Source organism: Watersipora subatra, chromosome 4 (genome assembly GCF_963576615.1).
Source record: "Watersipora subatra chromosome 4, tzWatSuba1.1, whole genome shotgun sequence".
NCBI classification, from domain to species: domain Eukaryota; kingdom Metazoa; phylum Bryozoa; class Gymnolaemata; order Cheilostomatida; family Watersiporidae; genus Watersipora; species Watersipora subatra.
In genome coordinates this window covers 26,272,923-26,300,455 of record NC_088711.1, presented here as the reverse complement: position 1 = coordinate 26,300,455, position 27,533 = coordinate 26,272,923, and the positions used below count along the sequence as shown (strand labels likewise).

The following is a 27,533-nucleotide window of genomic DNA, read 5'->3' as shown; positions in this document are numbered from 1 at the left end:
TTAACATATCGTAAACACATTCTTATCTTAACGTCAATAAACGATGCATTTACGATAAGAGTATTACTTTATCAAATGTTTATACGTGTAGTTGTCTTACATTTTATAGGGTAAACAACTCTGCTGCATTACTCGGTAGGAGCGTACAAGACCGTACACAGACCATTTTTATCAACGAAACACACTCCAACAAACCATGTCCAGTCTCATCTGGTGTGCCCCAGAGATCTGTTTTAGGCCCCTTCTTTTTGATTTTATAAATGATATGCCAACAGACATAAAGACCTTTAAATTCAGACTGTTTGCAGAAGATGCTCTCCTATATTCACAGATTTAAGTCAACTAATGACTGTGCGAACCTGCAATCAGACCTTGATTCTCTCATAGACTGGGCTGATAAATGGCACATAAAATTTAACACCACTAAATGTCAGACAACTTCTTTTGTAAGGTCTCAGGAAACTCCCTTTTTTCACAAATACTTAATAAAAGGCCAAAAGCTAACATTTGTCACACACTTCAAATATCTTCGAGTTATCATTGACAACAAAACCAACTTTAACCTCTACATAGAAAAGACCATAACTAAGTCGTTATCTACCCTATACATGCTGATGAGGTCTCTAAGAAGTTGCTCAACCAAAACAAAAAACCTTTCTTTTAGAACCATCTGCCGACCAGTCCTTGAGTATGCCTCAACTGACTGGTCTCCATTTTTATCAAAGCACATCAACTCTTTTGAATCAGTGAATTAGAAAGCTTTTAGGTGGGCAGTTAACCTTGACAAAAACGACATGGTTTTTGACCTCATGTCTGAGTGGTCATAGGCAACTCTTGCAGAGCGTCAAATAACTTCTGACCAAAACCTAAAACATAAAATCATTACTGAAGAAATTGCAATCCCTGCAGATTTTTACCTTAACGCCCACTTACACTATTATACACGACACAAAAGTACCAAAGGTACCACTAACACAAACATAAAAAAACATTTTTTTTTGTGAGGACCCTTAACAATTAAGTCACATTTTCCCTACTATCTCATTTAATCCCTTCCCAACACTTTTTACCCCCAACCTGTTGTTAAATTCAAAAGCTCAATATATAATATAAACAAAGAGTTATCTTCTCATGTTTAAAATAGAGATATCGCTCTAATGATCCATCGGGGGCAAATGCGATTAATCAAATTGACTTGACATGATTACATGTAGACACGATCACCCCACCTTTCCAATTTTTTTGTGTAAGTCACTCATTAGTTATGTTGATCGAACACTTATTATTACCATATTTACAAATTTTAACAGTATTAATTTTTATTAAACATCGCGCAGTGGGTCAGTGGCAGTCGGTTACTTATTGATTTTTAACAAAAATCAATACGTAACCGATAAATCAATAAGTAATTAGTAAAAATCAATACTGTTGAAATTTGTTTTGTAAATATGGTAATAATATAAATGTTCGGTTTTTGCCTTTTGAATAATAAATATTGATTTTTATTAAAAATCAACTAAAAAAACACATCTGATAGACCCTTGAAAAGTCAGTGAAGTAAAATCAGGGCAACTCCCGAACCAGGCCAAGCAGGCAGCCGAAGCAGCTCCAACAATTAACTACACTTCGATACTGCCAGCGTAAAAGCTGTTAATATCAACTCACTATCTCACAGCCGATAGCAGACTGTGGATATGCCAACGCAACCCAAGCAAAAACGACATCTCAGACTCTATATATCACAGCTGATAGCAGACTATGTATATCGATGCAACCTTAGCAGGAACCAAAAATACAGACTATATCATAGCCAAGAGCAGACCGTGTATATACTAATACTCCCTTTGAGCCAAGCTGTCTAAGTTACAAACAAAAATCTGTTATACTTGATTAAATTTGTTATGGTATCGTAGTATGTCTTACCATACTCATCAAGTTCTGACTGCCTTCCCAATGCAGAGATAACTGTTTATATAAGCAAGCAGAAGCAAACTCAATATATGATTGGTGGTTACGAGTAGTTGAAATTTGTAGGTCAGAACGGCAGTTATTTCTTAAAAGAACAAACGCTATTTACAAGCACATGTAACTACATGATACAAAAATTTGGCTACATTTTTAATATGGAATTTAGTTCAATTTAGTTAATACGGAAAAAGAGTAAATAATAAAACACACAATCAACAAATATTCTTTCTCTATTTTTGGGTAATTTTCTGCTTATGAGTCCAAGGAAGCGGGTGCCTTATAATCCTTTTAGCATGTGCATTCTAGTCTGTATTTATTCTAGTGAGTGCCTTGATTTCCTGTAGCAGTTGGCTTACGTCATAATTTAAGTTATCTGGTTGCATATATAAGCTCAGGTTGACTCACTGGTATGCATTATCCAACATGGCACTCAATTGAAAGCATTGCAACTTTACTACCTGCAAGCCGCGTGCACTCCGCCGTCATGAACGTACGAGTGTTCACCGGTGCATCCTTTGTGACTGTTATTTTGATCAGTGTGAGAAGCTAGCCATTCATAAAGACTCCATCCACCTGAGGTCCATTAGCACCCAAACAGAATGGAAGGAGAGCTGGGCTCTGCATCCCAACAAATGGCGACCCGAGCCTTACCCGGCACAAGATCGCAAGCCATACTCCAGGGAGTCTAAAAGGCCAAGATGGTGACCAACACGGGACGAGGCGCCTACACTGTAGAGGCCGATCTATGGAGTCTGTTGTGGCTCGACCCGAGGCGTTACTTCCAGAACCTTCACCATGTTTAGTGATACCGACCCTCTAGGGTTGCTGGACTCGCCAGTGCACGTACAGCTGTAGCCTGTGCTCACACGCCCTGGCCCTTTTTAGGGCCACCAATATCGAATGAGGAGTTGTTCCTTCGCTTTAGTGACGGAAAATTTTTTTTTGTAACTTTCACGCAAATCTACTACACCAGATTGTTCTTTGTAAAAGGCTTACACATTGCTAAAACCTGAGCAAAAAAGTTAGTAATCAAAAAGTGGTCGTTGAAAAGGTTTTGAGACCAAAATACATATTATGGTTTTGCATCAGAAGTTTTAAAATTAATTATTTGCTTTCTAAAACTATTATCAATGCAAACCTAAGCAAGTTCGTTTCAAAAGCCTTTCTCAGTTTTATACAAGTAAGTTTATCCGGAGAACACAGAGTAAAGATTTGCTGTAAATGAGTTGCTGTAAATGAGTTGAATTATATCTAAAGTTGGAAAGACTGTTGTCTGTACACAGAGAGTTGCTAAAACTATATGTTTAAAAAATTGTTGCCTTGCACTTACTTCCTGCAACTTACCGTAGGTAGTAATATTATTACTATTTGGTGTGATGAATCTCAAGTAGTGATTATATGTCATGTGTCTAACTTGTATCACTAACCTGATACAAGCTGATTAGGAAATCAGTTTCACTAGTATTACTACTGACTAGCTTTTGTTAGTCATAATCATATGATGTTTGTTAGTCATAATCATATGGTATTTGTTAGTCATAATCATATGGTGTTTGTTAGTCATAATCATATGGTGTTTGTTAGTCATAATCATATGATGTCTGTTAGTCATAATCATATGGTATTTGTTAGTCATAATCATATGGTGTTTGTTAGTCATAATCATATGGTGTTTGTTAGTCATAATCATATGGTGTTTGTTAGTCATAATCATATGGTGTTTGTTAGTCATAATCATATGGCATTTGTTAGTCATAATCATATGGTGTTTGTTAGTCATAATCATATGATGTTTGTTAGTCATAATCATATGGTGTTTGTTAGTCATAACCATATGGTGTTTACTAGTTATAAAACTTGTATGAAAATATTGTTGAAGTTCATCAACAACATCCTGTTGTTGTAACATCAGGTCTCCCAAATCTAAGAGAAAGAACAATAAAAGTTGGTTTGCTGGAATACGATTAGCTTTATTAGAGGCTCAGCAATGGGGACTAACAATACCGGGTATTAAATGAGTGAACTGAACAGTAACATAATGTTATGGCATATGGTTTATCCATAAAATAGTGATAAATTAGCAATTTTTTTGGAAAGCTTTTAGGCAATGACAAATGTCAAAAAGTTACATTGTCATTAAATAATTAATACAATAGCAATAGGAACAACCTTAGCTAAAAGCTAACATAAAAAGTAAAAATAGAAAGCTCAATCATCATGTTTTAACTGTATTTTATTGAATATCTGCCAACCAAACGGGTTCAAGAAGCTAGACACAGCAATAAAAAAGATAATTAATATATTATCAAATATAATAAAATGAGATATATATATATATATATATATGATGGAATTGCATAAGTTTGTTCAGCTGATAACCGGATGTATTATTTTCGGCCACCTTTCGCAGGTTTAGTAGCCTCACTTTCAGTTTCATCATCGTCATCATCTCCAGTTTCTGTTTCTGTCTCAGTCTCTGTGTCTTCCTCAGACTCCTCCCTGAGTCAACAAGTAAAATGATTTTTACAGCGAATACTCTCCTCACACAACAGATGTAAAGGTTGGTGTTCTGTACGTAGCACATTATACACATTCTCTCTCTATTGCACTTAGTTAGTTTTATTCATGGTACCTTCGTAATATGTGAAATTGAGATTGATATCTCAGCTACAAAGCCGTTAAATATGTGCAAAGAGAAAAAACAGGCTCACTAAACTAACAACTGGAAATATCATTTGTGTCCACGCTTGACAAATAATGTATGATGCACATGATATATGTTATAATTTTATATACGGAAAGCTTTAAATAAATGATGTTGTCAATTTACTCGGCTTATATATACATTGTTAATTAATTCCTAAGCGAGCTTTACACGTTACATGATTTTAAGCCGTGTCTTTGCTTTGATTATAATACTTTTGTGTCATGGAACAAATCACGAATGTAGTAGAGTGGGTTCCTCGATAGGAGCTTGAAGCAATAAAAATAGGTGGTCACTTAATGAGTTCTGATAACATAGAAACAGAAAGACTCCTGTCCCACTTCATAATACTATGAACAACTTGTTTAACAATAAATTGAAAGTAGGCCTATGTATAACTGCTATATAATATAATATAAATACTATAACATTGTAGCAATTTTTAGATGTAATTTGAGACTAGTATACACACTGGCTTCCCATTGAACAGTTATGTAATCATGCAATATTTATAAGGAGATATTACTATATCTGTATGATAAAAGTTTGAGTAATGAAATTAATTACTATACAGGTAATATAATCTAATGTGATGTTGTACAATATGATATAATTGTATAATATGGTATAATAATAAAACCTAATATAATACATTATAATATAAACTAAAATACAATAATATAATGGAATAACTTTAATAAATCTAAACATCTTAGATGACATTTTGCTATAAAACTTTCCTATGATAAAATATAGCATAGTAGATCACCGTAACGCATGTTTTAAACCATCAACCAATCATGATAGGTAATAATATCTTTGACACAGGTCCAGTGCCAAAGCAATAAAAAAGGTATAAGAAAATGGTTTCAATATTATAATCGCTATAGATATTAGACAAACAGATGTGTAAATAGACAGATGTATATATGTAAAAGGACCAGTAATTTATTGAAACAAATAAATAGAAAGGATTAATTGTTAACTGTAGAATTGTACGCTGACTGGAATGTCACTCACGGTATGCTGTCCTTAGGCTTCTCTGACACTGCTGTTGTGGCATCATCATCGTCATCCTAGAAGAACATCGCTCATTCATTACAAACAAAAGGGACAGCGTCATACTTAGTACTACATAAACTAGAAATTCCACTGTCATACATCCCACGACCAAAGTGATATTGGAAAAAAAAGAAAGGGTACTGATGGTTGAGAAATGTAATATTAGCAGTCAAATGGCACTGCAGTGCAATAGGATAACTGCAATGGTAGCTGTAATGTACTGGGTGTGGGTGTTATTATATACAACAAATAGCAATAATGAAAGGAAAAGATTATATGTTTACATCTCTCCCTGCAATAAGAGAAATGCAATATTGGTCAATATTAGAAGTAAAATGCACTGATATTATTAGAATAACCAATATTATTAACATAGTAATAATATAAAACCAATGCACAATTTTGTTTACATTTCAAAACGTCATAGCTAACAGTATCACGAAGTTGTGATATTTATATAGATTTTTAGAAATTCTGTATTACGTAGTCATTGTTCTGTAGTCATCCAAACTTATAATTAGTTATTGTAATAATCTCATAAGAACCGTTAGAAAAAATATCATCGTCATTTTCTTTACTTACACTGCATTGGACATCAGTTAGAATACCAAAGTACTCCAAATTGTTTAAAATGTCAGTTACTTTCAAATCGGCAAAAATGAAACGATTTCAGTACTTCTAAGTTAATTACAGAAACCTTCGGCAATTCGACAATGCTATAGACTGGTGAAACGTGCACGTTATTTTTTTCGTGAAATGCGCACGACTTAATCGTTCTATTCTCTGTCGCTCGGTGTTTTAATTTCCGGTCTTAACTTTGATAAAAGTGAAGCTTAGCAAGTTTTAATAACGAATTTCGGCCAAATAAATCTGTCTATTTGCGTATAATCCGATCAGGTGGGTAAGTTTTAGGAATTTGCGGTAACCTTTCAAAGGCTTGGTAACATATTTAAATAGGTTTATATGCGTTTTGTATCATTATTATACTTGAACGACTTTACTGAAAAATAGTTAAATTTGTTGATAGGATTTCGTTACAAGGGTTTGGTGACGGCCATTAACGGATAATCTTTCGGGAGTTGTGTGCACATGTGCATTTATCATAAATCTCCCAAACCAATCGCTTTGCTCATGTTTGGTCGTGAGAATATTTCTATTATGTATGTATGATTGCTCCTCTGTTATATTTGATTATAGCTGATTTTTGACTTTTTTTTCTCTGGTTTGTTTGAGAACTGAATGGTTGGAGTTATCAGTATTCTTCCATTATAATCATTAGAAATGCAGTAGTATTAATAGTAACAGCTATATAAATGTCATGTCAATGTCCATAGAGTTACTCAGCTGTGCAAAACACTCTGATAATATGAAGACGGAGGTTCCTGACATGCCTCTTAGTACTATGGACTATTAGTTTTACAGCAACTAGATAGTACAATATTATAGCACTTATTAGATGTAAGTAGTGGGTAGGTATTATTAAACACCCTGGTTTCCTGTTTTATCAAACACCTTGACTTTATGTTTTAGTAAACACCTCAGGCCTCCTGTTTCATTAAATACCCTGGCTTCCTGTTAGACACTCAAGTAATCATACAACATATGTACGGTTCAGGAAAAGGCATTATATAAAACCTTTAACACAGCTGACGTAAAATACAACAAGGTTCAAGAGTCAGCGTCCTAAAAGTGAAAGATTATTGTTGAGATAATCTAAGAAGGAGCAAACAAACTTGTCCAACAGACAATCTCATAGCTGTTGACAGAACTAAAAGCAAATTCATCGCCAAAAGTAGCCAGTCAGCCAGGAAACTCCACCATCTAACTACTGAAACATGATGTTACTACTATTCTTTAAACAAATAACTATTCACTAGATCGAGCCTCTAGAAGACATGGTAACAGTTACTCACATCTCTGGAGGTAGTTGCCTCTGTGGTTGCATCATCGTCGTCATCATCGTAGGAGCTCTTCTTCGTGGGAGCTGTTGTAGTTGCCTCGGTTGTTGTGTCGTCGTCATCATCATCATCTGTTTCCTCAGTATCATCTGTCTCTTTAGTAGGCTATGTATTGATAATACAAAGGTAAGTGTTATAATCAGTGCTATAATCGTTATAGTCATAAATTATAATATTAATTATTATTTTAATAATTAATTATTTTATTTTATCATTATACTTAACTATATTATTAATTATAATAGTTATAAATTATAAACATAAATCAGTGTTATAATTATGACTTGGAGAGATGCACTCCTAGACATCATAACCATAATAAATCAGTGTTATATGAACAGTGATATAGTCATATATAATTACAATGTGTAATTATTTCTCATAGAGTTATTAACAATAATTAATGTGTTTATGATTCCAACTTCTTAATCGAGAGAATAAGTGTGTGTGAACAGCAAAATCAGGTTTGTAAAAAAATATAGCGAACAACCTGTTTAAACAGTATGAATATCTGGCGCGTGTGTGACATTTATTGCAAATGTAGTGCAGTATTTTGATTAACCTGAGAGACATAATGAAAACAACTATGGACTGAACAACTATGGGCAGGTCTGCTAAGAAGGAATAAGACTCAACATACATGTAGTTGTTGGAGAATTCATAAAAAGATGATCATACAGTATATTTTGAGTGTCGTGTTTAGTAGACAGCCAGCAGAATTTAATTTTTACAGTATGATTACACAAATGAGCTATATACGGTATATATATGTATATGAGAGAGCATTTTTACCCAATAAATATCTGCCTTATTTGATACAAAACGTCAACTGTATTGCTAATGTTGCCCGTAGAGGTTACAATGACATCTTCTATAGTGTTATAGATTTTACAATATTGTTTCTAGTTTTACTTCTTGTACCTAAATTTATAGCCTTTCAGTCAATAATAAGACTTACGGTGACATCCTCTGTATTATCGGTAAAACTTGAAATGATCTCTTCTGCATGGTTAATAATGCTAACAATACTTCACATACGAAGAAAATTTTTTAAAGCAGATCGAAAACAGACAACGAGTAGGAAAGGGGATGAGAAACAAGCAGCTAAAATCTAACAAAGGATTGATTAAATGAAAATACATTTTACTCAATGCTTTGCAAAATTGCAAAGCATTTGCCGACAGCAACTTTTCACACTCAAAGTGAGTTCACACTGAAACATCTGAAGGCTGTAAACAAACATTTACTTTAACCACTTAATTAAGTCAGCTGATATTTACTACTAACACTGTTAAAAACATGGTGATTTTCAAGCTGAACTAAATTCAAAGGTCGCTAAGAGTTCAGTTGTCTGCTGATAATCTAAGTGTGCATTCTTTAATTTAAGGATGAAAATGATTTATGGGTAATCTCAAGTGCATAGACCTCAAGTGCATAGACCTCTGAGAAGGCATGCGATAAAGAATAAGGTATGTTTTCTAGATGGCTATCTAAAGCTGGGTACCTTAGAGGTAGGCTGGCTGGAAGGGGTTACGCTAGTTTTTGTGGCAGCCTCAGTAGTTGCTGCCTCAGTAGTAGCTTCAGTTTCTGTGGGACTGCTGCCCCTTGGTCTTCGGCTTGACGCCTGAGGTTTGCGTGACAGACAACATGGACACACGGGTAGAGGCAAAATAATAAGTTAGCAGAAAGAAATATTACAAACAACATGAACTAGCTAATTATTTAGTTATTGTCTTGACAGTAGGGGTTAAGCATTCAGTGTTTGCTTTCCCAAAATAGGATATGCTCAATAACTATTTCTTGGTAGACTATACATTAGTGAATTTATCTTCTTTTTAAAAGAGAGTACATAGCTTCTGACACAATGACACACGACTTGACTCGCACAGGAATAATTTTTTTGTAAGCAGCATCTGCTAATACTAAGAATCTCTAAGAAGAAAGGGTTTAGAAAGATAAAAGTTTGACATATATTTATTACAAGACATTTTTCTAACCTCAGTTGTAGCCTCAGTTTCAGTGGCAGTTTCAGTAGGAGACGTAGCACCATCTCGTGCTACACCCATCAACCTTTCCTTGAATTTCAGCCATCTTGAAAATCAAAGCAGCAGATTTACAACTTGAATGTAGGCAGACAAACAAATGTAATACAAACTAGTGAATGTGATCACGCCCCGTAGCATAACCATAGAAACCGGATAACAGAAAAAGCAGGTGTGAAAAATTCATTAATAATATAGTAAGCATACAATGTAAAATAATATCATCTTACCTTGAACGATAGGAGAAAGAGAGTACAAGCACAACGGCCATTGTAAAAACTACCACAACACATAAAAGGCAGCGAGTGAAACAACTAATCAAAAAGCAAAATACAGTGCAAAACAACAAAATTATAAATTATATTGTATCATTAGCAGAAAGATTACACGACCTTGAAAAATTATAAGACATGGCATCAACACTTTTAGTAACACATTCTTTTGTTTTACATTTGCTTCATCAAAACAATGATGGTAACAAACAGTAAACAATATTTATGAAGATTAAAAACCTGGCTCATTTCAAGTCACTAAACCAATGAAGCGCATCGTCCTGCTCAAACATAATGGAAGAGTTTTGAACAGATCAGCTCAAAGTAGTAAAAATAAATGTTGTTGTCAATGACTTGCATAAAAAAGTGAAAAGACAACCTCATGAAGAGATCTGTCAGTAAACAGTTGAATGTTTAAAGCCATGATTTAATTGTTGATGTTTGTAGTGGGAGGTTGTGGATGTTCACCAAGAGCTGCCGGAGCAGCATAAATGAGAGATGAAGACCAGATTTTAATCGATTTTCTGGCTATTCCACTAATTTTAGATAAAGTAGATTCTGACTGAAATATTATAATATTAAACTCCTTGTTTATTTTCTGGCTGCCCTGAATTGTTTTCAACGTTATTTGGGGATAGATTAGAATTTTGTTGTTCAGCAGAAGGTTTAGCATCTGCATCTTTATCTGAGTTAACATTTGTAGAGCTGCCAGCTTTTTTCTTCCAATGAACAAAAAGCCAAGCCTGCTTCCATTGTAACCACCTAAAATCATGTACGTTTAGCAAATAGTACAAAAGCACAACATAATTAGCAGAAGGAAAAAATGAGGCAACCGATACGTGTACAACAGTGTAACAACACAGTGTAATAAGAGACAATGTCATGTCAAGATATGGTCATAAAAATGGAAACTTCCATAGAGTGATCCATAGCCAGTCAACTCTCATAGAGTCACCTCTACATAATCATATATATTAAATAGGATGAAGTGCAAAGACTTGTACAAAGACGAACTACCACATAAGTCTCAAAAAGGCTAACCAAAAAAGCTAGCGTGAAAGCACTTTGTTCACAATAGCATTTATAATTAAATATAGTTCTATAATATTGCGTCTGTTTTAATCTATACCACATGTCTTTATTCTCAAAGTCTGCAGAATCACAAAAACATTTTTAAAGTCATCATAATAATCAAAAAGAATTGCTAAACACTCACACAACAGGAAGTAGTCAAATATTTCAACAAAATTACTATTTCTCGTATCACTATTTAAACAATTTTAAAAAGAATGAGATTTGCAATCAACAGTAACACTGTTTATATTATAATAAAATATACCATGTCGTATGTTTCTGAATAGAGCACACACCAAAATATTTTATACATGTATCTCAGGTTCCTATGTTGTTATCTTAGACTCAGGTTCCTATGCTTCTATTTTAGACTGAGTTATGAAAAGTATTTGGGATGCTACTATTTGTGTTGATAATGCATGTGTACACTGATTTCACAGATAGCCTGACAATATATACATAAATATACAAATATATGAATTTCTAAGCTACAGAGGTAAATAGCCGATTCAAAATATGAACAGCTACCAGTAAGTGATTTTATTTACTTCAATTTTGGTTTCACTCAAAAGCTCCAAGTTTAACAAATTGCTATAATGCTTTAAAGCCACTATGTTACCTGCTTAATGGTTTCACTGTTAGGTGCAACAGATATTGTGATGCACAAAAGCCAAGGTGCTACCTGCTAAAAAGTGTTACTTCCAAGTGTAGCAGACATAATGGCACACCAAGGCAAAGGTGTAACTTGCTCAAAGGTGTCACTTACGAGCGTAACAGATACAATGACGCATTAAAGCTAAGGTATTACCTGTTCAAGGGTGTCACTTATGGGTGTAAAGGATTTTAAAATGCACTAAAGCTATGGTGTTACCCGCTAAAATGTGTTACTTTTAAGTGTAGCAGCTAGAATGACACGCCAAGGCAAAGGTGTTACTCGCTCAAAGGTGTCACTTACAAGCGTAGCAAATACAATGTCACACAAAAGCAAAGATGTCACCCGCTCAAAGGTGTCTTTTACAAGCGTAACAGATATAATGACGCGCTAAGGCAATGCTGTTGATGGCAAGACACTAAGGTAAGATGTTACCTGTACGCACTGTACAAACTCCATTTATTTATCGCTGCTTGATTTTTTTCAGCTGCTTCGCGGTCCATGTTGGGCTTTTCTTTTACAAAGAGGCGTGGAACTGGTTTAGTCCTATTCAATGACTCAAGTTGCAATCTTACATCTTCTAGATCATTCCGCAACTTATCTATGTCTGCATTTCTCTACAAGCACGGGTTAGAAACAAGAAATGTTAAATAGCACTTTCTAATGTTAACAAAGCTCTAAGGAGTTAATCTAAGGAGTTGCTCTAATGTTAATGCTCTAAGGAAATAAGAGACTTGTGGCAGCTACTTGCGTTGCCACTCAGTTGCTGAGTTACAAAGGCATTAATACTTGAAAATAAAACATTCTTTGTAGGTCACTCTTCAGTTTAGACCACAGCAAATAACTAATGCATTTTGCATTTTTTAAGCGCTGGTGTATCGATAGCAATATTAGTAGCAGAAGTTAGCACAAACAAACACACTCATTACCGATGTACAAGATCGCAAGAACACGTCGACTGTTATAGAGGTGGCGGTGATAAACGATTTGCTTCGCCATCTTTCTGGGGTGTTTCTGGCTTATTTAGATCAACAATCGGACTGATCTGACTGGGTGGACGCGTTTGATTCGTCAAAAACAAATCCTTCAAATCCGATTGGTCTGTTAAGAAGACTGGCGGCTGTTTTGACATATTATTGCTGTCTTGCTCTGGTTCTTCGGGAATATCCGGTGATTTGGCGGAAATTTCTCTGACATGCGATTCACCATCAATAGCAGGTCGTGTAGCACTCGGGACAGACAATTGGTCGAGAGAAGCGATCGAACTTGGTGTGTACGGTATTTTAATAATTCCGTAAAGCTCTCGAAGATGCTCTTTAAACATATGAAACTGATCTTCTCTCTGTTAAGGAATGAAAGGAATAATTACAGAAACATCTATTTACATTTGACAAACTGAATACATGATGCCTATTAAAAACACATTTTCCTAAGTTTAAGAATTGAAATGTTTTGCTCTCTCTCTGCTAAATTTCTACTTATACAAACTTGCAGTAGCTCCTAGTGTAAATATTTGTACTTAGAATAAAAACACACAAACTGCAAAATATCAACACAAAGATGAGAGGTTAAACGGAAAAGGATGGGTCACACTTTGTAAGCCAAATCAGAACAGATTCGAAATTTAAATTCCTCTTTTAATCAAGGTGTATAGCACATTATCTGTGCATCAATTCAAAATGACTTAAAAAGAATCAAATGTCTTGTTAGACATGAAAGAGAGATCTCGTCGGAAAGAAGGGAAGATATTACCGATGCATCGTCAGCATCTAACGCAGAAGACATTGCCAATGCGCTAAGTCGAATGCTTAAAGTATGCATCCGAAGGTCAATCTAAAAGTATAGAAGCATATGCCTCGTAGGTAAATAAATGTCTTGGAATCTTGACCAGTACAATCACATACCGATTTCTGTTCAGACTGAATTTTCATTCCAAGCACAGTTTTCACTGTCTGCACTGATTCGGCAAGAGTTTTCATGCTGGCCTGACACTGCAACGACATGAACCAGCAAAAAACTCACTCCACCATACATACAATAAAGAATGGATACTGGTTAATTTGAAAAAACATTAGCTCGAGTCGTAAGAGTTGCCTACTCATGGCAAGTGTTACAAAATCGTTGTTCTGAGCAGACAACTCCAGCATGTTGTTTGAACTAAAGAGATTTGGTATCTTACATGTAACAGTGGATTGGTCAGAGAAATATATCCATGTTTTAAAGTTTTATATACTTGCTAATAATACATCAAGTGCCCATCTCTATCTTTCTCATTGTTACTCTCGTTGTGCATAAAATACAACTAGACATACACATACATGCATATAATTTGAATATACAAATATGGAAAGAAAGCCAAACAAAAATAACACGTCATATAAGAAATACTAAAAAATTTAATTTTAGTTTGTTTTAGTTTTCAAGCGATTATTAAATAATAAAAGATAACACTAAACAATAGAGGTACTCTAGTCAACCGAGGTATGATTTATGACCACAGAAGAACAACCAACCAAGGATGAAGTCAACTGAAGATACAAAAGATTTGTGATCAGATAATTAGAAAAATATTACCAAGCTCTAGCCATTCTTACCTCCTTCATGTCAATATTAACTTTACGTAGCTGCAGAACAAAACATATCCAATGTTGGCATACTAGCACTAAAGTTTCTTGACTATAAATGCAAATAAAGTAGAATGGGTTCCTTAAAAGGTAACATTTAACATTTACGTAAACTTGGTATCTGCATACATGTATATATTATACTAATAGGTAGAAAAACAAGGAGCAACAACTAGTACTCTACTCATATAATTCTCTATGTTTATAATGATGCCAAACTAAAAGTCTACTGAAATAAATACTCACAGCTTCCATTTCCTCTCTGCTAGGCCCAAGTTGTACGGGTGGAGCAGCTCCGCCCCCACCTCCTCCTCGTGGTATCCTTGCCATATCCTTTTTAATGTTTTCTATATCTCTGCTCCTCAATTCACTCTCAGAGGCTAATTTGGTACTAAAGTCTTCCAGCTTCTCCTTTGTTTTTTCTTCCAAGCTGTACATCTGTAATTATGAGTATAGGCCTGTTACTTGTCACCTCGATTACCAGCCTGTTTTTATTGAGTCACTTTGAAAACAAGTTTAAAGGTTGACTTGCAACAAAATTCACATTACCGTTATTTGATATGAAAAGATTCACCATGTCTTACTCTGTTGTGTTGTAAGTGCAAAATATGTGGAAAGGTGATTACAAGCTCTTAAAAGCTCAAAAACGAACAGAAAATCGCAGCCAAGCAAGCGCAGCAGTTTGGATTCCCTTTCCAAAACGGCTCAAATGTGATGTAGTTGTGAGAGATGGTTTCTGTTTACACTTTCTTGCAACCTTATTCGTTGAAATATTTTCACAAATATACTTCACGCATTCAATAAAACCATGTCTATTGTTCTTACGCGTCTGTTTTATCGTCATCGTAATGCTGTCACTTTTAGCAGTGATATCTTATAACTTACCGTAAAAATTCGTTTGATTTTTTAGCCTTAGCTTGAAGGAGTACATATCATTGTCTGATAATCATGACGAACCTGTTGGTCACTTGTGATAATCGAAAAGTGCTGCAAAAATTATCTGTAAAGTATTGGGTCACATGATCCGATTACGACTTGCCAATTAGACCAGGCCGAAACAAAACTGTAAAGCTATTGAGCTTTGTATTGGCCTTTCAATTCACGTGAGAACATACGTGACAAGACGATAACCAAATTTCGTGGTTACGTCATCGAAATGAAGAGATTCCTATCTACGGCGGCTTTCCGTTTGTGAGCTTTTAAGAGCTTGTAATCACATTTCCACATATTGGCACTTACAACACAACAGAGTAAGACATGGTGAATCTTTTGATATCAAATAACTGTAATGTGAATTTGTTTGCAAGTCAATCTTTAATGACAAAACATTGGAAACACCAATTATGTATGTACTAAAAATTACCAAAGAGGGTTTATAAAAATATTTGGCATGCTGGCAGTCAGGGAAGACAACTCTTTACACTTACATCATCAGGCAGTTCTTTCACTTTGTTGAAGTCCTTAATTGTCTTTTTCACAGAATTCTGCCAAGCTAGCAGAGCTTGTATTTTCTCATCATTTGAGCTTATTGTAGTTTCCAGCTCCTTGAGACCAAAATTATATAGCAATTTTATGATTTGCTTAATACACAGATGTGTACATTAGTACAACTATTTCAATTAATAGGCAACTAGTGCATCATACGCAGTCTTGTGTAGAGGTCGGTGATTTGTTACTAGGAGTTCAAGCTAGTACTTTCTCACTTAGATCGCTCAACTACACAAGTAATAACAGCTCAAAAGAAATACATATGGTGTGTAAGAGCACCTGTCAGTGCCGTTCATAAAGCTTCAACGTGTGATATTTGTAATTCATAGCATTTATAAATAGCAGTCAAAACGTGAAAGGGTGTAACCAGTATGTGAAAAACTGTAATCAGTATGTGAAAGAGTGTAACCAGTGTGTGAAAGAGTGTAACCGGTATGTGAAAGAGTGTAATCAGTATGTGAAAGAGTGTAACCGGTATGTGAAATAGTGTAACCGGTATGTTAAAGAGTGTAACCGGTAGGTGAAAGACCGTACAATGCTTTAATCTAGCCTTGCAAAGGATTATACTGCTGCCAATTAGAAATACAGTAATGACTAGCAGTAAATACTGCAGCTACTTACCTTTAAAAAAGTTAACACAAAAATTACAGTTAGACATTAAAATTTTTTTGATTTGACCAACAATTCTTACAACTGCGTAATTCTGCTTACAGCAACCCTGAGTTAAGACTAGCAAGAACATTTCCTTATCAATGTTTTAGCTGCTCAGATGAAGGCTGGCTGTGATACGTACTCCTTTAGAAGTCTCTTCTCTTGGTCATCAAACAGCACAATTGTTAAACATAAACCAAGTTTCAAGACTAGCTGTATTTGCAACACAAGAAGCATCACATCTATGTTACAGCTCAAAGCATTCTACATGTTAGGCACTCAGAAATATTGAGCGGTTGTAATTGTAAGCAGAGCGTTAGCTGTTAGAATTCGTTAACCCTCCCCGACTACAAGGTGTCAGCCTATAAATATTTTGTGGTAACAAGACAAAATCACTCAATTTCCACTTACCTTTTTAAGCTGTAAGCAGCACAATTTTCACATTAGAACAACACTTTTACAACACATATACGCATTGGATAACTCAAAACAAAATCGATGTTAATGAGTGTGAGATATTGATTTGCCATTAATTATGTTATTTGATTTATTGCATTAATATAATTTAATGCAAGCAACATTTTAGTAAAAATGCATAAAAAAAGCTGAAATACTTCAGAGAACCAGAGGGGAATGATTCATACCACCAAATCTCTTGGTTTGGGGGTTTGGGGGGCTGACTAGCTCCCCACACTACCTCCTACCTTTTGTATTTTTCTTGTCTGCTCTTCAGCAATCTCCCCTATTTTGTCTCCATTGTCTGCCCCTACTTGACCAGCTTTAATAGCCTGTCTTTTCAGCTGCAACATTAGATGTTATTAAAGAATTATTTTTAAGAAGTCAGCGAAGGGAACACGTTGAGACAACTCCAACAAACAAAAGTCGAACGCATGAAACCGATACCTGTGACCTGCATGCTATTTTGTGGTTTTGAAGCAGCAGAACGTAAAACCGGCAACAAAAGTAAAATGAAAATAAAATATAAAGGCCCAAAACAAAATTTTACATCAGCTTCTTCCAGTTTCTTGTCGACGGCTGACTTTAAGTTCTTCACAGCGAGTCCAACAATTTCTTCAATCTAGGTAAATGGTAAATATAGTAAATGTAACACAAATCGTAGCCTCTGTAATAGCCTTATCAATCTAGCTTACTGAGAATACATAGCAATAGTGGCAGTTTAAAAATCAATACCTAGTCTAAAAGTTGTAAAATTGCGCCAAAATGTTGTGATGTTGAATTACAAATTAAGCAAGCTGTTGATTGGCTGATATTGAGAGAATGCAGCAAGTATTCACACATTTCACTAAAAGATCATATTAATTCACATTACACTCAACAACTTGGACTCATAAAACTCTTTTTATTGAAATATCCTACAGTGACTAAATATTTTAGGAAAGAGAAAACAATTCTTGTTGTTGATAAGCCATTTTAACTTCCAGTGTGTTGGACCAATATAATGTTTAAATCAACTGAAACAGAAATTAGGTGCTTAAAATTCTGCAAAGGAAATGATAATAATAACAATAATGATAATAATAGAAGAAAGAACCCAAATGAAAATGAAATTTGTAAGCATTAATACTTTATCTTCAATCTCTCCAATGCTAAGTCCAGTGGTAGAGCCGGCAGGCCCTACTGAACCTCCTGTACCGACGAGTCGCTTCAGCTAAATTGCACATCAAGACACAGAGTTAAGTACCAAACTATATGTATATATTATTAAAAGCGTACGTGTACAAAGGTAAGTACAGATTCTTAGACATATGTAAGTACATAACTAAGTACATATGTAAGTTAAAAAGTAAATACATATACAAGTAAGAAAAACTGTAAGTACACAAGTAGGTTCTCATGTAAGACCTATAAAAAAGACATATATTGATTATGACACCACTCGTACATAATATATACATGAATTTTTACAGGCCATATGTATACATCGGTTTCACCATCACTTGTATATACTTACATCACTGATATATGAATACATTTTGTGACCTCACTAGTATATACATACATAGATGGTGATCACTTGGATATGCTTGCATTGATTATGGCATCATTAATATATATGTACTATGGTGAATGCCCGGCGTTGCGCAGGTAATAAAAAATGTTTTTGCGCAGAGAATTTACTTTTAACCAGCATATGCAACATTTACTAATCTAACTTTTAAATGAACGCATTTGTTTATTTCTGTGTACTGTGTTTATTTCTGTAGAATTCATTCTACAGATCTATAATGATTGTAATAGTCTTGTTGGTCATGTGAGTTTAAGCATTTTGTTTCACGTATAGGTACACATTTTTCTTTTGGTTGGCTTCATGCATAACACTAGCTGCAGCCATAAAAGAGTGCTGCTGTAATAAGTATTTGCCCATTTTAGTCCGTAGTATAGCCAGTTGGACAGCAAAGGGTATTGGATAAAGGCTCGCCTGCACAAGTGGAGGTTCTGAGTTCAAATCCGGTGCACCACAGATTTTCCATTCCTTAAACTTTATCGCTATAACTGAACACACGGACAAACAAACAGACAAATACTGAGATTTATATAGACACATCGGTTGTGACATTACTGATATGTGCATACATTGGTTATGATCGCTTATATATATGCTTGGATTAGATGTGACATCACCGATATGTGCATGCATTGGTTATGACACCGCTGTCATGCCCAAGCATGCTAAAGGAAGAAAACGCTAATATTTGCTCACATATACACCGAAGCATTAGTACTGCACCTCCTACCTGTTTGATCTCCTTTTCAAACTGTGTAGTCACACCCCCTATAGCCTGCTGCAAGGTTGTGATACCAAGGCTAAGTTTCTCTTGGAGATCCTCAACTTTTTCTAGAGTGAATGCTTCGTGCTGCTTCCTAGATTTGATCTCAGCAGCCATTAGCTTGTCATTCTGCTTCCTCTGTTCATCCACTTGTTCTTCTAGAATGTTCATCGCTTCATCCAGCTTCTGTATGGTCTCAGCGTACTTTTGTCTGTCCATCTACATGCCATTGTACCAATTTCAGTACTCATTGTGTGAAAACATTTTTGGTAATCTGTTTGAATGTTAGCTTTATGATATTCAGTCAGATGTGGGTGCTTCTATGAGAAGCAAAACTTTGAATAAAGATAAAGAACTTGGGCTATGATAGAAACTTCAAGTATGAGGGTGCAATTTATAAATTTAGCCTCTAATCCTATAAATACAAGTATCATTTTAAAATTTCCCTGATTTGACCAGAAGAGAGCTGCCGTGGACTAGTGGTCTAGAGTGCCTGACCTGCAAACAACAGGTTAGGGTTCAAATCTCAAGAAAGGCAACTGGTGATGACTGGAGTGACATCCAATCTTAAATTCCTTTCTGTAACTTGTCATGTCTCCATTCATCAAGGTTCCCTGATCGCTGGACTCAAACATGTCCAACCAAGATTACAAAAACATTGTTTCAAAGACACTGGCTCTTAAAAAACATGCGCAGCCTCTGCTCGCAGTAAGTTAAGCAGGCATCATACTCAATTTGTTCAAAAAAACTTTCAGGAGCTATACTGAAAAAAAGTCGGCAATTTACTTATAAAAATAAAAACAACCTGATCTCAGAGTCGCACGAGAGAATAAAACTAGATAGACATGTCCTTAACATTACTTACCTTCTGCATATCCTTAACATTACTTACCTTCTGCATGTCCTTAACATTATTTACCTTCTGCATATCCTTAACATTACTTACCTTCTGCATGTCCTTAACATTACCTACTTTTTGCATGTCTTTGACATAACCTACCTTCTGCATGTCCTTAACATTACGAAGTGAATCTTGCTGAGTTTTTTGGAGCTCACTCCATCTTTCTTCCACAGCGTCTCTCACAAGAGTTTCATAATTTATCCTAGCGTCATGCTCTTCGCTTACAAACTGCAAGAGAAGATTTTCGAAGTTGTATGCCCCATCATTGATACCAGCCTGCTTGAAACACTGAGGAGTTACCGATGGAAAGGAATAGCCACAACTAGACTTCTTGTTTAATCATTCACTTTACAATTACCAACAAGTAGATGTTGTAATTTAGACTAGGATCTTTATGGCAACATCAACTAGCCCCGCAAACAGCACACTGACTCTATACCGAGTGTCAGATATTTGCTTCTCTGAGGCTATTCAGTAGCTCTAGCAAATGAACTGCTGCACAGTGTGCTGGAGCGTGCTGCTGCAGACTTGAGCCGAAGTTGATTTCCTCACTGATTATTTGAGAATTATTATTATACTGGTCAGAGTAAAATGAATTTATCCTTGAGTTGTTAATGTAATTTAGTTTAGCCATAAAGCAGGTATTCACTGCCAGTAAACTAGTGTATTAGTGCATACTGAGATTATTAAGAAAATGACAATTAAAAATAGAATTCTTTACATTTATCAAGAAAATACTTTTTATGTTAAAGATTTTTGCATAAACTTGAAAAATGAAATTTTAAGTAATTAATGTGACTTGCTCAATGTTGAATTTATAAATTTGTTCAACAGAAGTTTAGCTGTTTCAACATTAGGCACCATGATGCTTATTTATGATACATCAATAAATAAATGCTGCTCATAGAAGTGACTAGAAGGTGGGACATCGCTGACCACTGCAGTAGATTCACAGTCTATCAGTAGCTGCAGTAAACCTTCACAGCATTGAAAACTTAAAAGTGATGCCAATTGAGTCAATTGAAGTTTAGCAAAGGAACAGCTAAAGGTTACCAATAAATACGGCTAGGCAGTAATTATAGCGAGTCACATTTATAATGTATGTTTAGAGTATTCTCAAATACTCAAAGGAATGATCCTAGTGCTGACAATTTCTAGTCTTAATTTATTATTCATTACCATCCGGTGGAGTTATTGACATCAGCACACAACGACCAAATCTGTTCATATACAGCATCAAACTGGCATTCGATACAACATGTACATGTTACTAACCTTTTCGATCTTTGTAAATTTATCAGTTGCCTCCTCCCGTAATTTTATTTCTTTGTGTAAAATCTTTTTACTGACTTCCTCGGCTATTTCAGCGATACGACTCTGAAGTTTAATTCGTTCATTTTCGGCAGCGTGTTCTCTTTCTCTTTGCACAACATCCAAAGCATGCATAGCCTCCTCTCGCCTCCGAGTTTGTTCAGCCAGTCCATTGTGGAGATCATTGACTCTGTAGAAACAGCAGAAACGTGCCAACTATTATCTACTCTTGTCTACAGGTTATCTCTGAACTAGCAACTTCAATGAAAACTAATCATATTAGTTTATCTTTAATACCATGTTTTTATGACTGAATACAAGTGTTCTTGGGTTTTCAAGAGAAAATAACTCTTTGAAAAAGACTGTTTCTGAGGAAGTCATAAATTGCATCAATGCTATAAAATTTGGCCTTTGACATACATAACTTTATTAGGTGCAGGACCACTACTATTTACTATCAGTTCACAGAAGATATACACCAATGGCATTCCAGAAGATCCAAAGATTGTAACACAAAATGCAGGCTGCATGTCAAGTGTGTTGGCAAAATGACATAGTAGTTCAATCAGTCTTAATAATGACTATGCTTGCAGGATTTGTTTGTATGAGTTGTTTGTATGAGTCGCCTGTATGAGTCATCAGTATGAGTCGTGGCATGACTTTGCTGCATTAATCTTGGAAATTATGTAGAGATTTTGATAGTTATATGATCTAATTTACTTCTCAATAGAATTGTATAATTTTTAACTACATATTATATCTTAAGGAAAGCAGAAAAGTATTATTGTCTGCTCTTAGCAAGTAATATTCTTGCTTTAGTTATCCACTGGTACCCTCTTGAGCCTAATCTTGCTTCTAAGTATAAAGGATTATTAGTCATAGCAGGACGTTAATAAAAAAATCCATAAATGTGGAATTGCGGTACTGAAACTGTATTTTTAACATTTTGAAGACAAAACTGTTGTTAGCCATGACCAAGGTGCCCTTTATTTATCTTATCGCTGTAGGCGTTAGAACTACAAGAGAAGTCTTCAGCTAGTGTGGAAAGCAGGGTCTATGTTACCTGGCAATTCTTAAGAAATGAACAGGTTAAATTGACAAGTTTGAGTATAATCTATGTCCTCTAGGAAATCCGAGTGAAATTGAAAAATTGAATTTGTAATAGAGGTTATTGTTAGAATCTGCATAGCTTTTTGAATCGTTACTCAACAAAAAGATATTGCAAACAGAACGAAGTTCTTAGCCCCAGTTACGTCAAGTTTCCTTACAAGACTCACAAGTATACAAATGGATAACAATAGCTATTGCGTGTCGATATTGCTGAGATGTTCAGGAAAAGTCTATTTACCTAGCCTTGCAAAGAATGATATGATCGTCTTTTAATACAAGACAATAGTGAGAGATGGCTAGAAGCAGCCACATGAGAGTATAAGGTATAATAACTCCTACTACTAATGCCTATATGCGCGTTCTAGATACTCGTGACCCAAATTACTTTAATTGCAGCTGCTGTTCAAGGAGTCGTCTTTCTTGAGTTTCTGTATCTTGTTTGTTCCTCAACTCAACAAGAATATCACGCAGCTCTCCCAGCCTCGTCTCTACCTGTTGCCGCAGTTGTGTGCTGTTGTGCTCCGTGTGATTAGTTGACTCATTTTGTTTTCTCATATTATCTAACTAAAACAGCCATAAATATTTGTACCCAAATTGAAGAACACGCAGAAACTTTGCAGTAAGCAACTGAGGAGATGGTTTATTGATGAAACGAGAGAGCTATTCTTAACTCACAGAACTTATGTGTTATTTATTTCAAGCGTTGCTTAGTGATGATATTGATTAATACAGCCGATCAGGATGCCTCTATTAAAACTTTGGTATTTTAACGTGTCATGGAAGCAACCTATAAGAAGGTGACTTGACACAACTGCAACAAGCCTTATCTTCGATATTTGAACACACAGAAACACAAGTATGAAACACTGCATCCGAGTAGAAAATCATTACAACTAAAAAGCTTACAGAAGATAAAACATAGAGAAGAAAGTAAAGCTTATCCTTGTACGCAATTCCGGAAGTCTCCAGCAAGAAAACAGTGCCAAGCAGAACGGAAATTCATACGCGTAACGTACAATATTGATTTAACTTACCCTCTGCAACAGGTAAAAAGAAAGACATATAATTACACAATTGAGCGATTCCTGGCAAACCTTTAAAATATTATCCTAAATTAAATATTTCAATGTTAATTTCCATTTAGCTTTTATCATAGTCAGTTGAGACAAACAAATAGCCTGGCAAGCTTTTACATATGTCTGATATTTCTGAAAGGCAGCGTCAGCATATATTCATTATTGTTATCAGTTCTCTTTGATTAATGTTTTATTTGTTTTTTCTTTGAATACAAACAAACACAGACTTAGCCAGCTGGGGTATATGTGATCAAAACATATCCTACCATTTGTCTGTTTTCTTCCTCAAGCTTTTTGCTTTTGTTTTTGAACTCTTGAGCATTTTGTTGCAATTCTACTTGTTGTGATTCTACCTTGCTCTTCGTCTGTCTGACTTCATCAATCAATTGATAGCTGAGTCGCTCCAAAGCGTCCTTCGCCCGTGTGACTTCATCTATCTCCCTCTTCAAGTCAGCCATTCTGTAATGAAAACATAAAAGCTGAAGCTGTTGCAAGCTTGTAACAGCCTCCACCAGCTGTTAAAAACTCGAAAGACCAAGTTGTAAGTTTGATAGCAATGGAACTAATATAACAGAAGTACAATAATCAACCAAAATTCAAGCCAGAGCATTTCATAACGCGTTTTCAGCAAATGAATATGACTGAAGTTCAATCATAACAGCACATTTGTGGTCGACTTATGATATCATTATGCACAAGCCTGTCATTATGCATTATGCACTGCCATTATGCACCATACCTGCCAGTATACACATGCCTGCCACTATGCATTATGCATTATGCACTGCCATTATGCATTATGCACTGCCATTATGCACCATACCTGCCATTATGCACATGCCACAAAGTATGCTGCAGATTTCCTTTGCAACCTGCTGATTCACCAGAACCAGTCACTAAATAATTTTTACAACGAAAATAATTAATAGCGATTTTTTCACTGCTAATTTGATTCCAAAAACTCACTTTTGATTCTGCAGATCTCTGCGCCCAATCAGCTCCTGTTGGCTTCCCAAAACTGTTTGCTCAACATTTTTGGTGTGGTTCACCAATGTTGAAATAGCATTTCTTTCTTCTTGTGATTTCTCCTCAGCGCGTGCGAGACGATTGGTTAACTGCTGAATGACATCATTGTTAGACCGTAAAGCATTCTCTAGCTGAGATCTGAAATTTCTTTCTTCTCGCAAGAGTTCATCACTCCGTCGTACATTACCTAAGCATAAACATAATAATTGAGAAAATGAATTGATGAACTTTGAAGACAGAGAATTATTGAACGATGATAAGTGCATAATTGTTTTGAGCAAAAATAACGCACACAAAAAAGATTTGTTTTTCAAACATGAGGATAAAAATGAAGTAGTGCAAAAAGTAAGGGCTAATCAGAATAGCGAAAGTCACACCGCATGATTTTATCCGACATTACATTATCCACCATCATTTGTTTCAGTTTATGAACTTTCTGTTACTACAACCTACAATTCACAATCCCAACTTCTCCACAATATTACAGTATTAGGTTATCAACTTTCAAAACAACTTTGTTCAACTCAGTCAATAATTCCTGATTTCTGTCTTTTCATTATTTTTTGGCATGTAATGAAAAACATCATTTTGTTGATGATTATTAATACAAAAAGTTATGCATACATGACATACCATATTTGCATGTATATATGGCATAGCATGTTTATGTAGTTTATCATTGTCTGCTGTACTTTCCTCAAGTATGTCAATCTTACCTTTAAGCTCACTCTGCAACCTGACTACTTCTTCCAATAGAGCCCGGTTAGATTTTTCTGTGACATTTATTCTCGTTTCGAGGTGGCGAATTTTTTCTTCCGCTTCAAGCCCATCAATAGATGTTTTGTTTAGCGGAACCAACTGGTTCTGTGCATTTACCTCTGGTGAGTTCCTCGCAGATATTTGTGGAAGAGCTCCAAACTTAGAAGGAAATTGGCTCGGCCTAGCAAAACCAACACAATATTCTGCTGCCTTTGCAACATATTGTATTAATCTTACTGACATTCTAGCAAAACACTTACCAAGAATAGGCAGACATTTCTCTCTACTAAACCAAATGATTTCTGACTACTGAGGAATTTTAGCTGAGGATATCCATCAGCTACTACTGATACCATCGTCGACTGTTTGCCAAATGAGTGGCAGCAATTGTTAAAATGGCAGCAATGAACCGAACAAGCAAACAAAGTGGTCTGCTTGTAGTATTTAGTAAAAGCAATTAACGTGAGCTGTAGTGATTGTTGCCATGCTTCGATAAAGTAAATATAGTTGAGTTTACAATATCGTTACAAGCACAAGACATCTACTGATAAACGTCTTGAAAATAACTGCTAGGACTTTCGCTAATGAAATTTATTTCGCTTCAAGTTTTTACAGGTGTTTGTAACCAATAGCTTTGTTCTCTGTTATAATCAAGAAGCTTTGTTTAGAAGTTTTGCAAAAAGCGTAAGCCCTTCTGGAAAGACACACTCTCAGCCTAAATGAGCTCCATTTATTGCAGTTGAAATAAAATGCTCAACAAAAATAGTACAATGTTTAACCTACATGAAAAACTTTGACAAATATTAGAATTATATTTTTAAATATAGACTGAATGCACTATCCAAATGCTTAAGCCTATGTACAAACAATCTCACTAATACTACTTGTGGAATGAACAGACAATACAAATACAAAGTTTACATAAAGAAGAAAGCGTGGATACTAGTGATACAAACATAGATAGCTTTCTTACCAATAACTCATTGTTATTCTTTCAGTACCTTCACCTGCTTACACAAGACACAAATAGTAAGCGTGAGAAACAACTTAAAATGATAATAAAATGCGTGACAATACTGGCCTAGGTTTCAGGTGGACAACAAAAACTCCTACAGTCTACATCAGACTTACGAAGAGGTTCTGCCATTCAGCTTTGACATAATTAATTGGGTGATTTTAGCTATGGCTTTCTAGGGAGTCCTGCAAAGGGAAGTTTTATGAAATCATACTCTTATTGGGCAATGAGACAAATCATTAACATAATAGGCTCATGCATTTTAATAAATGTTAGGACTTTTATAAACATATAAGTAGCGTTTATTTTAATGCACAGGACTAATACTTACCATACAGTTGTATTTGTGCTTTTCAAAACAGCAATTTATTTTTCCCTAACCATTTTGAATAAAAGATTGACTAAAATGAGATATAGTTATTTTTATCTGTTTATGGGACCAAATATTAATAGAAGATTCTTAGTTTAGTATACTAGCAGCAAATGCATTATTTGCATCTGTAACATTAATTTGGTTTATTCTGAACTTAAGTTTCAATTTGCAATGACGACTTCATCAAGTAAAAAAAAAATTCTGGTTGAGAGAGCCAACAATAATTTGACAGACAATGATAATGTTTACAAACTTTGCCCTAACAAATTTTAGAATATTGTCAACTTTTCTTAATGCCTTAGCTAATATTTATAAATCTTATTGCCACAATAATTTTTGAAGGTCTGTAATATTTTACATAGGCTCCTCCAACACCCCCGATTCCCAACAAATGCATTAAATGTGACAACCTTCAAACTGGTCACAACTTACTCGAGAAGGTAAAATTTAATTGAAACGATATCTGACGCCTTTTGAGCGCAACGTTCGCAATAATAAAAGCATGCAGTACATGTAGTTTTGTATAAACATTTAACTTACATTGGCTTTTAGAGTCACAAATATGTTTAGTGTCAGCTACTCTTGTGAAACAACCCTGATAGTTTAAAAAGACCATATTTTTAATGTAATAAGCTCACGATTACAAGTTCATTGGTTCAACTGACAAACAACCATAAG

The 27,533-nt window shown here is 35.1% G+C and overlaps 1 protein-coding gene and 1 long non-coding RNA gene across 2 annotated transcripts; both read right to left on the bottom strand.

Moving 5' to 3' along the window:
• Positions 1 to 4,374: 4,374 nt before the first annotated feature.
• Positions 4,375 to 7,774, bottom strand: LOC137392843 (uncharacterized). The gene is made up of 3 exons (XR_010978253.1): positions 7,648 to 7,774; positions 5,693 to 5,748; positions 4,375 to 4,467 (listed from the first exon to the last, which is right to left on the bottom strand). It is a non-coding gene; the product is annotated as an uncharacterized lncRNA (long non-coding RNA).
• A 2,810-nt stretch (positions 7,775 to 10,584) lies between these two features.
• Positions 10,585 to 26,629, bottom strand: LOC137394098 (coiled-coil domain-containing protein 154-like). The gene is made up of 15 exons (XM_068080816.1): positions 26,599 to 26,629; positions 25,425 to 25,648; positions 24,649 to 24,895; positions 23,949 to 24,141; positions 22,992 to 23,170; positions 21,461 to 21,686; positions 20,285 to 20,413; positions 19,252 to 19,503; positions 17,200 to 17,295; positions 16,907 to 16,915; positions 15,784 to 15,900; positions 14,603 to 14,794; positions 13,637 to 13,723; positions 12,168 to 12,349; positions 10,585 to 10,768 (listed from the first exon to the last, which is right to left on the bottom strand). Exons 1-15 carry the CDS (start codon positions 26,625 to 26,627, stop codon positions 10,585 to 10,587), a joined length of 2,346 nt encoding a protein of 781 aa, XP_067936917.1. The 5' UTR covers positions 26,628 to 26,629.
• Positions 26,630 to 27,533: the final 904 nt, after the last annotated feature.